Here is a 13,532-nt window from a genome sequence, read left to right as displayed (position 1 = left end):
AAAATAACTAAAAGATTATCATTGGTCATCTCAACTTGATTGTTTTTCTCTCTTTCGCCTTATAGGCTCAAGAGAAAAATTAATCTCAGTAAGGGACGACATCAAAAGTTCAATGTAGGATAAAAAACTTAATTCACATAGTTTTTTCACTGACCCCCCACCCCCCCTCTTAACTTAAGTTGGGAAAAATTGATTTACCAATAGGGATATATGTAAAAATCGATTTTAGATATACAAAACTTGCAGAATTTTAACCCCCCACCCCCAAACTATTTGATTTAAGTTTTTTATCCTACATCGATCTTTTGATGTCGTCCCTAAGATGACCAATAATAATCTATAATTTTGCAAAAACTTCATTCAAACTTTTTTGTGATAATTTTTCATATGCTTCTTGCTTGAGATAGAAATTTTCCTAAGAGCACATGTGACGCTGTCAATGTTAACATAAACGACATCATAGGCAAAATAGTGTTAAATAGGCTATCTATAGTCTTTCAAACTCAAGGATGTTTCTCTGTTACATCTCAACCATGGATAATCTATAAATATTAATTGGTTTTTCAATTATTAGACTTCCCAATTTGTGTAAATGAATTAAACCCTTTTTGACTTGTCCTACATACAATACATGTATATATAAATTTTATTTATTCCACCTCCTCCCTAATTGTCTTCTCAAAACATTGAACAATTATAAAGGACTTGAAGTTTTGTGACAAGTATAATCCAATAGAATCCTTACAATATCAGATAAACAGCTGATGTCCTTCAAATCAATACAACCAGAAAATCTAAAACTATTAGTCAATTCCACTAGATATACTATTAGATTAAAATCAATTTTAATGTCATTTTTAAAGTTGAATATATTTTTATTGGATAATATTACATAAGAATTTAATAAAGTCAAACGTAGGTTCAACAAAAGTATTTTATGAAGGTTGAGCAAGAAACTTTTAAGATTTTGATAATTAAGTTAGGATTTACTTTCCTCTTTTAAATCAATAAAACCATTTTCTCCAGAATTCCCCATCATTCATTTTGTTCATTGTATTTATAATGAAATCATTGCTGAGACTATATTCTTGATGAAATATTTACAAAGTTGAAGGCCAGATTAGAACAAGAAATATTTTTTGGGACAAAAATACCTGTATGTAAAAAATATCACTTCAATATAATATATTGTTACAGACAACCGGGCAGTCAAAATAGTACCTGCACACTTGTCAGTATATGGCCATTGACCAGAAGCCCAATCAATTTTCTTTGAAACAAGCCTTATAACAGGTTCAATTCTAGTAGACAAAAGATAATTAGACACTACTACTTCTAGAACAGGAGTTCATCTGTCAAAACAGACAATGTGAAGGGATAGTAGACAATCCCAACAACGTTGTAGAAAACTTTTAACAGCAATTTGTACAGAGTTCACTGTCCTACTTCTGTTATTACATGTCTTTTACAACCAACCAGCTGCTGTTGTGTTAAACTTATATCATAAGAAACAAACATCCAAATGCATGAGTACAAACAGAAATTATGCATTCAGTAAACAATAATATAAACATATGGTACTAATGCTGACCAACTGTTCAGTCTAGACGAAAACTTCCTGACAATAACTTAAGTAGAAACTATTGACAAAACATGTTTGTTAGAACACTTCTTTATTCTCATAATTACATTGTTTTGTTATCCAATACTTATCTTGAAATATTACTTCAAAACACGTCATTTTGTTACACGATTATAGTTTCTGTTTAGATATAGTGTCACCGACATGTGACAAAACGTAATCAGAATCCCTTAACAGAATTTCCTCCTCTCACTTTCCTTGGTGACAACATAACATTTACAAATACTCATCTTTCTATAAAAATGTTTGAAAATAACATTAAAAAAGAAGAAATAATTGTGGATCTTGGAATAGACAATTGCATGAAACAGACGAATTACTCAGTATTTCAATGAGTCACAATCTGTCAATATTTTGAAGATCTATAACTTTTCTAATGCCATTCATACCAATTTAAATCCAAATAAAACGATGTTAAGTATGACTTCTACAGTTATAGAAATAATCCCTAATGGAACAGCAATTGTTAATTTTCGATTCAATTACAGTTATCATAGCCAGGCTGCCTTAGTCTAGACTTGTCAATTTCCACCCCAGAGCATCTTTGAAATACAATCTGAACATTTTCTTAGCTTTTCAATTAAGACTTTGAAGTGAGCAATATAATAAAGTTGTATAAGACTGTACTCTTATCTATTTTTCTTTATTCCAAGTGACTTCTGATCTTAAAATGACAGATTCTCATAATTTCAAATCCAGCCTTTACTGTGATATTGTAGTACATTGGATAAGAACATTTCTATAGAATAAATTAATTGAATATTTAGCATCTTCTATTTCATTTTGTATTGTTTATTGAATTGAAAGTCAAGTTCAATATTTTTAAAGCAACAACAGCTTAAAATTGTTTCTAAATTTCTACAATAGAAAACAAGGGAAGTTATTTATTAAATTGTTTTATAAAGACACATTTTAAGATGTTGAAAAGATCTACAAAAAATTTCCAAGAATATTTAGTACGTGTAGTATATGAAGGTAATTTTTACCTTGATAAAAATGTTTTGAATCTTTTCATATGAAAAAGTTGCTTTAAAAAAGCTGTATGTAACCCTATTGTTATTTTTGACTTGAATGAACTAATGAAAACAATTATACCAGAAGAGTTGCATGACTAGCAGTATCTCTTTTATGGTTATTTTTTATAGACTGGAAAGATAAAAGTTGTCTTGAAGTCAGACCAAAGATATATATTAAATATATTATATAACATTAATGGAACCAAGTTTATAGCACTAGAAGTACAATAATGTCTCTTCAGTTACGATCAAGGCCAAAATATTCGAAAATCAAGAATCTAATACAAATGTCAAAGAGAAGATGAAACAAAAATGAACCAAAAGTACTGCCAAAACAAGAAATTACTGCATGATGAGGTCTATCGATGGTCCATATTTGGTCTTCATAACTTCAACAGAAACAAGAGGCAGGCATGTCAAATAAATGTTGGAAGGAAAAAAAGAAAAAGAGAAAAGAAAAAAAAACATAAGAAAAACAATAAGGTCTTTCCTCGCGTAGGCATGAGGCAGAAACATCTTAAAGGTGTGAGATCTTGAACCTCAACAGCAGCAACTATCATGTTTACTATATATATATATCTCCCTCTGAAGTTCCAATAAATAATCCTGCCTCTAATGAAAGGAAATAAAATACCTCTCAAAATAGATGTTACATATATATAGGTCATATACATTTATATGTTACATCACAAATGGATTACATACTAATCAATTAAGACAATCTGATGCATGCTGATCAACCCAAACTCTTTAGATAACTACAGTAGAAAACAAGCATGATCATGGCATGAGGAAAACTTTCTGATGTGATGCAACTGATAAAAAAATATTTATATCTGCAAGTGCAATTTAGCTTCATAAAACCAATTTTTCATAATTTTCTTTCAGGCATTTATATCATAAAACTATAGTCTTGAAAAGGAGTAAATTTTTGAAAAACAACATATAATATCTCAATTTATATGCACAATTGAATCAGTTGAATTAAAAGTTGCTGGGAAGGCTTTTTCAATGGTTAAATGAATGGCTTCTTCAATGGCTGAAATAATAATTACTTCTTCATTGGCTGAAATAATAATTACTTCTTCAATGGTGGAATGAACGGTTTCTTCAATAATTGAAAGAATGACTTCAATGGTTGAATAAATGGCTTCTCCAGATTTCTTCAATGGTCAAAGTACATGTATGACTTTTTCAATGGTCGAATAAAATTACTCAATGGTTGAAAAAAATATTTTTGAATTCAATTTCTTATGGTTGAATGAAAGATCTTAATGGTTGAAAGAGTTCTATCACTGACAACGTTATGAGAAACTACAACATATAATTATAAATCTAAAATATTCTGTGAAAACCTGTGTCCATCCTTGCAGTAACCAATGATAAGTTCAATAAATGGATGATTTCCAACATTAAGCTTAGTGTTTCCTGTCAGTTTCTCTATAATTATTGGTGTTGGCATAAAAACAGCACAGATTCCAATCAGACTGACAAAGGCAGGATATACAACATAAACAACAATTTAACATGATTAAATACAAAATCTGAGTCAAGCTGCGGGTCAAAGAAATAATGCTTTATAAAATATAAACATAAGTATTAGTTTAGTATGTGTAAACATATTTGTTGTTTACATGAATGTAAACAGAAAATGTATCTAAGCAATAAGCATAAACAAGATAAATCAACAGGAAGTTGAATAAAATAAAAATCAAAAATTTGAATATAATACAAAATTTTTAATGATATGAGTTAGTGTTTGATTGATTGATTGATTGACTGGTGTTTAACACCACTTTCAACACTATATTGTTCTATTTTATTGCCACCAGTTTTCATTGGTTCAGGAAAACCAGAGTGGCCAAAAAGAATCACCGATCTTAAGTAGTAAATTTAGTGTTTGAAATGAACAAAATGTATCAGGATGGTAAGCAGGCTGCTCTGGTTTAATCTAGGGAATAACCATTTATAGTCAGTTAATATGGCACAGGCAGACCTTGTATAAAGACCTGAAACTTAGAATTCTCTAATAAGGAAGTTCAAAGTAAATAAAAGATCTGTCAAGGGTAGAGAGAAGGGGACTGGATTGTAACCCTTGGATAGCAAAGATTTGATCAAACCACTACTTCTAATTAAGAGACATAAAGTTAATCAACAATAGATATCATAATATTGGTTAAAATATTGAAATAGAATATACATTTAGATGTTATATACGATTGGGCATTAAGGGAGCAGAAATCAGTCAAGTAATCTGGTATTATATTTAACATATATGACGGTTCCAACTTCTTATAATAATTTTACCTTGAAGGTACAGTACTATTACAAAGGGATAGTCATATCAGTTAATACTTAAGATTTGATTTTTATTTTGTAATTAAAGAACAGATTATCCACAGATTAAAGTAAAAACATTGAAAGTATACATAGGTCACAAATTCACAATGCACCACTGACACTCAATTAACGTTTCCATGTTCAGTGAACAACAAAATTTAGGTAAAAATGCCTAATTTAGTATATATTTTAAAAAGCTCACATACTCATGATTATGTTTTATAAGTTTCAAGTTGATGTATAGTGACTATAACATAATGGATACTAAATAAACAAACATTTAAACCAGAAACCGGAGGGACCAATGTACAGACTAACAGATGAAAATACATAATGGTTGCTACTATCTTATACAGAGCATAACACACTGTGCAAAGATCCAATCTAAGGATAGGATCATTTAGAAATAAATTGTAAGGCTTTTAATTAAAAAAAATAATTCAATTTAAAACTGCAATCAAAAGCTCTAAAAGTATTTAGTTAAGACTGAAACAGATTTATATTCTGAGAAATTCCTGACAATACTTGATCTCATACAAATACAACAGAGAATTATAGACCAATTCCTGGACACTTCAATTATCTATTCTCTATCAAAGCAGATGAAAACCTTTTTAAATGGTATCCCAAGAGGGCAAATACAATCTGATAAAAAATTGTAAAGTTGATCAAAACTTATCACCTATTGATAGATAGAAACTTTCAAGATAACCTAAAACCTATAGACCTACATTCTACAAACCAAAATATCCTTCTCCAATTACAGCCAAATTGTATTGGAATAACTTGTTTACCTACGGCTCAATTCTAAACCTCATCTTTACTACAAAGTCATTATGATATGTCAAAACAACAAGTGTTTTATCATAGCCTCCTCATGTCTGAAATAGTTTCTAAGGGGAATAGATAACCTGTATCACACAACAGTATAGCTGTCCTGAAAGAACTCGAAATACCCTTCAACAAAGCTTCCAGGATTAGAATATATGTTGAGAGATTTTTAATTTAACTCAATACAAATAAACAGAAATGTGAAGTTCATGTCAATGAGACAGCAACCAACCAAACAACACAATGATACTAATTATAGACTTCTAGAAGTGTGCACATCATATGCCAAACCTTAATGTGGATTGAGTTTATACCTTTTGTGGATCAAAAATTTACAAAAGTAGTTACAGTTATGAAAGTTATTGTCCATATAGACAAACATTGTAGTAAATATTCAATTGGTGCATGTCTGCTGTCTTTATTTATAAGTCCAAATGAAAAACTACAAAAAATATCAAAATCATTGTATTTTTCATGAAAAAACACAAAGGACATGTAGGAGGACCTTTTTTGTGATGTCAAAACTGCATTTTAGGGAAAGTCAAAACAACTTTTAAAAACAAATACATTAATTAAAACTTTAAATAAAAAGTTCAAGTAAAGGAAAAGTTAGACCAAGTAAGCTCCTCATCACACTCTGTCCTTTGACCAAGAATCTGACATTGCTTATCTTTAATGTTTTAACTGCATGTTGCTGGTGACCAGCAAACTTCTGAAACAAGGTGATTACTGTTGATTTAGGGGAGATCACTCTCTTTATGGTCCTTTCAAATAATACCTTCTGAACATACTGTACATAACATATATTTCCAAGTGAATCACCCTCAATCAATAGATATAGGAAGATGTGGTATGAGTGCCAATGAGACAACTCTCCAGCCAAATAACAATTTATAAAAGTAAACCATTATAGGTCAATGTACGGCCTTCAACACGGAGCCTTTTACAAGAATTCACTGTGAAATATAACAGCTAATTCAGTCAGCAGCAGTAGTCATAAGTATTCATGGTAGGTATTCAATATGGTAGCATAAAGGTCAACTGTTTCCCTCAAGAATTTTGTTATGATCTTAAGAATTAGGTTCAGATAAGTACAAACCTACTGTACCAGGTGTGTTATGTAAAAATATTATGTCACCTGCATTGTGACATAATTCTTCTTCTGATATGTTTTTTACCTACATTCTCTTATAACCCGAGGTCATATGAGGTGAGAGGAGTGAGACAAATTAATGTTGTCATCAAAATATTTTTGTAAATCTGTATTTGAACATATATTTATCTGATTGATTAGAAAATAGTTATGTCACAATTTAGCGTGCATACTGCTATACATAGTAAATCTGATCCTTTCTATAATCTTACAAAGATAAAGAATGTTGGGTGTGGGGTACATAACAGTCCTTGTCAATACTCCTGTCAACAACCTGAACACGCTATTATTCTTAAAAGTACATACATTAAACATTGCTGTATACTATTTCCTTAATATGTTACCAAACTTTAATCCATGTCAAAACCTTTTCTTTCAAACTTACTACTATGAAATTTTGATAACCAAACAAAGTTTTTGAAAAGATGTAACAACCACCATGTTTGTAATCTACGTCTATGTATTGAACATCAAGATTATGTGACAGTCAGATAAAAAAAAATACTTCTTACATATAAATTCAGCTACTGAAAAAAATAAACGTACTTAATTATGACAAAATGAGCATCCAGCCATCCAGATGGATCAAAGTCATGACATCTTTCAAACTGCCATACATGTACTTACTAAATTTTGTTGAGATTAGATCACATCCCCAAAATTAAACCTGACCAATGCATATGTATATCATGACAATATTCAAACAATTAAAAAAGCCTTAACCATGTCATGAAACAATAAGAAAGCTTTTGGAAAATATTTCTACAACTGAAAAGCTAAGAATGGAAAGGGGAATGTGTCAAAGAGACGACAACCTGACCAAAGAGCAGACAACAGCACAAGACCACCAATGGGTCAACAACACAGAGAAAATCCTGTACATGGAGGATGTACATGCACATTGTCATACATAATTAAAATTCTCTGACAGAAGCATAATTTAACACAATTAAATGTATTAATTCCAGGACAAAATATAAGTATATGATTGGAAAGACTGCAAGTTTTATGTTACTTTGTACAAAAAAATGTATAACTAAATAAAACTTTAAATACAAAAATTAATGTTCTACTTGAAAAGATCTTGTGTACATTGTAAAACCTATATTTGAGGATTCAAATAGTTCTTATTTTGATTTCTTATAAATATATATATATAAATCAATGACAATTGATCAATGAACATACAGTACATTTCTTTTAACAAGCATCACAATAACTCTGTTATAGTTCACTGATTAGGATGAGAGAAGCTACATGTATATAGATAGAACAACAAAGTCTGATAAATAAAAACTCACCTCTAGGAGGATCGTCACAAAAAGTCACCTCTAGGAGGATCGTCACAAAAAGTCACCTCTAGGAGGATCGTCACAAAAAGTCACCTCTAGGAGGATCGTCACATGTACATAACATGACAGAGGTCAAAAGAAATTTGTGACACTTTCTACAATCTGATTTCCTATGTAAGAACATACATATTTCATTGGGTTGCTGTCTCTGCATTGACACTTATAATCACCATTATCTATATTTTCATTTCATTCAAACATGCAAAAAATGGTAATGTTTGCATATACAAATGAACATGTGCAGCTAAAAATGTACATGTATTGCACAATAGGCTCTTCACAGTTAGTTCTGCCATATTGGATAGGGTGCAGATTTTTTTGAAAGAGGTGGAAATTGTATGAAAGTATGGGAAATCCTATGCATGTTTCTAAGCAACTGCTCTGTTTTAATGATGTTTTCCCGTATTTTTCACACCATTTTTACCTCTATTATGAAAATCTGCCAAACTAACCCTGAAGAGCCCTATTGAGAAATGTGAAATTTGACCATTCTTACTTGATCCATTTTCCTTTGCTCCATGGTCCTCAATAGTCAAATCTGACAAACTATCATCCACATTCTGGTCTTTACTGAAGCTATGAGATAACCGTCGCTTGATTCTTTTGATCATTGTGTTGTCACCGGTGGGCTGGTTTACACCAATTCAGTGTTTGGTGATTTCTTATAAAATTCATTGACTTCATAGAGAACTATCTGAAGAAAAGAATTTCACAAATGATTCCTGTTTACATGGTTTTTAAGATTCATTTAGTACAGCATAATATACAGATATATATAACATTTCTGTTCATCAAAAAAGACCAAACATCTGTTTTACTAGACTAAAGAAACTAAAGAAACTTCAATAGACCTACAGCTAGTCAGAGTTCTTGAAAACAAATAAATCCTGGTCATCCTTCAAATAAAATTTGATGGTTCTCACTTTTATTTGTACATGTATTAAAAAATACCAAATTGTGTGTCTGTCTGTTTTTTTTTTTATTTTTAAGGTCAAACCTTTGATTGGACCACCACTTTTTAAAGAAGTCTATCTGCTGAAGCATGATCATGATGATACAACTTTGTCATGTTTGCAGCAAAGTATTGTTGAACTGGTTTTCCTGTAAAATGTGAATGCTGACAAAGCTAAATTATTTTTGTCAGATTAATTACCAAAAGGCTATAGTTTCCCACATTATTGACTTTTCCTTTCACTGTATATATTACATGTATTATTTGCAATTGGAAATATTAATTAATTACAAATGCAGATGTAGATATTTATATATTTACTTTTACCAACTCTTTACCTGAAAGTACATGTACATGTACATTTATAGTTTACTGTCATCAGATATCATAATGATACACTATAATAATAAGTCACCTCAAGTTAGAGTGTACGAACTTAATGTTTATTGCCATATATATAGGTTATACCTTAAGTTGATGTACATGAAGTAGGTACACAAAATGTAGCATACAATATGGTCAAGCATAAAATTCTTTAATGGCAGCACTCAGCCAGTGAGATATTTAGACTTTTGTCAGATAATTTTATTAATAAAATTGAGAATGGAAATATGGAATATGTCAAAGAGATAACAACCTGACCTAAGAGCGGTTACAGTCAAAGACCACCACCAGGCCTTTTCTATTATCTGCATCTGCTTCTTCAGATCTGATCTGAATACTATAAACATGTCAAAGGACTGGATTAGTTACCACTATGACCACAGAACATTTTCAACAAGATTATAAATACCCGGTAAGATTTCAACAAACCAAGTCAGATAATTTGTAGATATTGTAACGACAGGAACAATGTTTATTAGGATTAATTGCCATATATCATTGTGTAATAATGTCCATCAGACATGTCATCGTACCATATCAATATATTTGTTCCACAATATTTCTAGATATATATTTTTTTATCTATGGTTGGACTGCTGTCTAGTTGATGTCTACCTACATGTAACATCTCATATTGTTCATAAAACTCATCATGATACTGCCAGTAATTTGAAACAAAAATCTGACTGTTTAACCAATTTGTTTCTTTCAAGGCTGAGAGATCAATCTTTGGTAGGGCCAATGTCAAATTTCCAATAGCATATCATCAATACTGAAAAGATCCATCTTAATTTTCATATTCATTTGAACCCATGACCTAAAAGGGATTAGTAAGCATATAAAGTATATCACTTTTAAGGTTTGTCAAAAAGAATTGACGAATATGGCTGTGTTTACACAACATAAATAACTCTTGAGTAAAGACACACCTGTATTCCTGGAAAAGTTTGAAAACTCAGTTCAACCTACCATTTTTTTCTTAAAATGCCCTGTACCAAGTCATGAAAATGGCCGTTGTTATATTATAATTCCTTTCTGTGTGTGTTACATTTTAATTTCGTATTTCTGTTGTGTCGTAGTTCTCTTATATTTGATACGTTTTCCTCATTTTTAGTTTGTAACCTGTATTTGTTTTTTCTCTATCAATTTATGAATTTCGAACAGCGGTATACTACTGTTGCCTTTATTTAAGCCATATTTACATTGTAGCAGGAACTAGATAATTATATTTTAAATGCATTTTATGTTCTTGAACTTTATAAACTTTTATGGATTGTGAGATTCCTTTTTTTGTGGGGTTTTGTTTCAAAGAGGGTACAAAAATAAATTTAGTTTAGCTGGTTCCCCTGTTATACAATAATAAAAGGGAGTTGTTTTGATTGTCATGGACAATACATGTTGATCGACAATTATGGTGTTTTATATCCCAACTTGTTAAATAGGCCTGTGTACATAAGCATTTAATTTTAAGGAAAGAAATCTCTGTGTTACATAAAAATTATTAAAACAGCAGTTTTTTTTTCCCGATAACAGAAACTTGTCAAAACAACAGAAACTTGTCAAAATTTTTACTAAGTTTTATCATCTGTACACAAATATAATTTGTAAATATAAATGATTTTAATCAAAGTGCAGACATATTAAATATTCATGTATTTAACATCCCATCATGATCATTGATGGTAATTATATTCAATACAAAAGACCAAAAATGTCATCATTCACCTCAAAGACTAACCAAACCTTTAAACATACTTAGCTTATTCACAAGGGATGCAGTAATAATACTGTTGTCAATTGCATGTCATAAAAGAAGGAATGTTTTTTTTTGATTCACCAAATAGATTTCGGCATTAGAAATAAACACATTTATTTTAAAACCAGTCAATGGCATGCCTGATCCGTAAACCTGAATTTTGGTTGATTTTCATACATGTATGATGAAGACTTAATCTTTCGTTCAGTATAATTGGGGCCTAGATCTAGAGCTGCCAGTACAAGCTACTAGAAGTCTTTTGTTAATGTATGTTAGTCATTGTCATTTTGCTAAGTTTCATTTGTTACATTGTACTTGTACTTGATCTAACATTGGACTTGAACATCATTTAAACTGAGTTTTACTGTGTGTATTGCTGTGGGTTAGTTGATTTCACATTGGCTAGAGCTTTAAAAGGAGGGTTAAGATCTCACATAACATGCTTAATATTTTTCATGTGGGATCCTTTTAGTTTTATAGCAGACTATTCTGTATTTGTTTATCTCATGGTTAAAGTTTGCATGTTTGCCTATAATTGCTTAAATCCACTTTATTTGAACTTTGGTGGATAATTATCTTATTGGCTATCAACATGATCAAACCACATCCTCTGTATTTTTATATATTAACTCTGCCACAAAATTTGGGCCTGTCAATTCCTTCTAAAGCTTAAGTAAAGGCCAAATCATACCCATCTTATTTGTTTTAAAACAGTTAATGTAGAATCAAACCACAAATATCGTTCCTAAGGATTTCAAGATAGTTCAAGATACAAAATGTACTTAAATCTTAACAGAGATGTTTTGCTCAGAAAACTGCAGTTTTGCAAGCAGTTGTTGTTGTTTTGCTTGGTTCTATGCTCACATACGTCCAGAGACCAGAGTTCATTCATTGCGCATAATTTTAGTTTTTCTCTCCTCTATAAGTTATCTGTGTACAAGTTTTCTTTATCATTTATGCATTTGTATGAGGGTAATTCATTTTTGCACACTGTTCTTTTATTGTGTTACAAATTAATATAGCCAATATCCAAGTGGAAGTAGGCCTTATTTCTGTTTACAAGGAAAAACAACACTACTTTCTATAATCTGAACTGGTATCATTCAACACACCTAGAGGTTTCAATGTTAAACATGTAAACTATGCAAATAATCCAAAGTCAATGAACCATAACTAAAGGTGCAGGGCCAAGTAACCTCAATAGACATGTGAAATAATAGTAGAAGACAGATTTTTCAAATCCTAGTATGCAAAAAGAGGACACAGGATCAGTATTTCCATCAAGTCGATCCCGCCCAAAGTCGATCCGGCCCAAGTCGATCTGGCCCATGTCGATCCGGCCCTACGTCGTTCTGGCCACATAATAAAATATGAATAAACTACATTGACTCTGGAGCTACTAAAGTATCGATAGTGAATGACAACAGGTAAGTGAAGTATTGGAGTACCAGTCAAAAAAATATTCTAAATCGATACGAAGCTGAGTGTGATTGTGTCTGTTTGTATGTATACATGTATAGCAGCTTCAATAATCTTGAAAACTTGTAATGAAAACATAATCAACCTGCATGTAGTTGTTTTATACCCATCTAAAGACAATTATTTGTCAAAGGCCTTTTTTTTTCCCGTACATCTTTTACATTAATTAATAAAATGCATAAACATTTTTGAATTACAATTAAGATATATCTTTATTTTTATTCCTTAAAAATATTTTTTTTTATTGGGCCCGGATGGACTTTAAATACATGTATGGGCTGGATCGATGTTGGGCCGGCTCGACATGAAAGCGAACTACAGTATTATGATTTACGTGTGTACATCTAGTTGGATCAACAGAAATCCTAGTTTTAGATCAACCTTACAGCACTATGGCCATATCAACTGATTACAGATAAACTTGCAGAGACAGGATGTAAAAAAATGTGGTATAAATTAAACCAAAAAATTAAAGCACCATCTGAATGTTGTGTGTCATATATGTTAACTTGAACCACTATTGGTGTATGATCATTTATATCTTACATGAAATGGTCAAATACACCAATATAAAATTAAAATACAAAATGAAATAAGAGGCTAAAGATTCTTGAGATGAATAAATTA

At 30.8% G+C, this 13,532-nt stretch overlaps 1 protein-coding gene across 1 annotated transcript in view; it reads right to left on the bottom strand.

Annotated features, from left to right (window-relative positions):
- Positions 1-13,532, bottom strand: part of LOC143065273 (cyclin-dependent kinase 17-like) — a 56,693-nt gene that overhangs the window by 42,798 nt on the left and 363 nt on the right. Inside the window, exon 2 of the mRNA XM_076238757.1 lies at positions 8,831-9,028. Within this exon, the coding sequence (XP_076094872.1) occupies positions 8,831-8,945 (115 nt within the window). The 5' untranslated portion in view covers positions 8,946-9,028. The remainder of the gene's footprint in view (positions 1-8,830; positions 9,029-13,532) is intronic.

Source organism: Mytilus galloprovincialis, chromosome 1, assembly GCF_965363235.1.
Source record: "Mytilus galloprovincialis chromosome 1, xbMytGall1.hap1.1, whole genome shotgun sequence".
Taxonomy (NCBI): domain Eukaryota; kingdom Metazoa; phylum Mollusca; class Bivalvia; order Mytilida; family Mytilidae; genus Mytilus; species Mytilus galloprovincialis.
The sequence above is the reverse complement of the archived record's forward strand: the minus strand, read 5'-3'. Positions and strand labels throughout refer to the sequence as shown.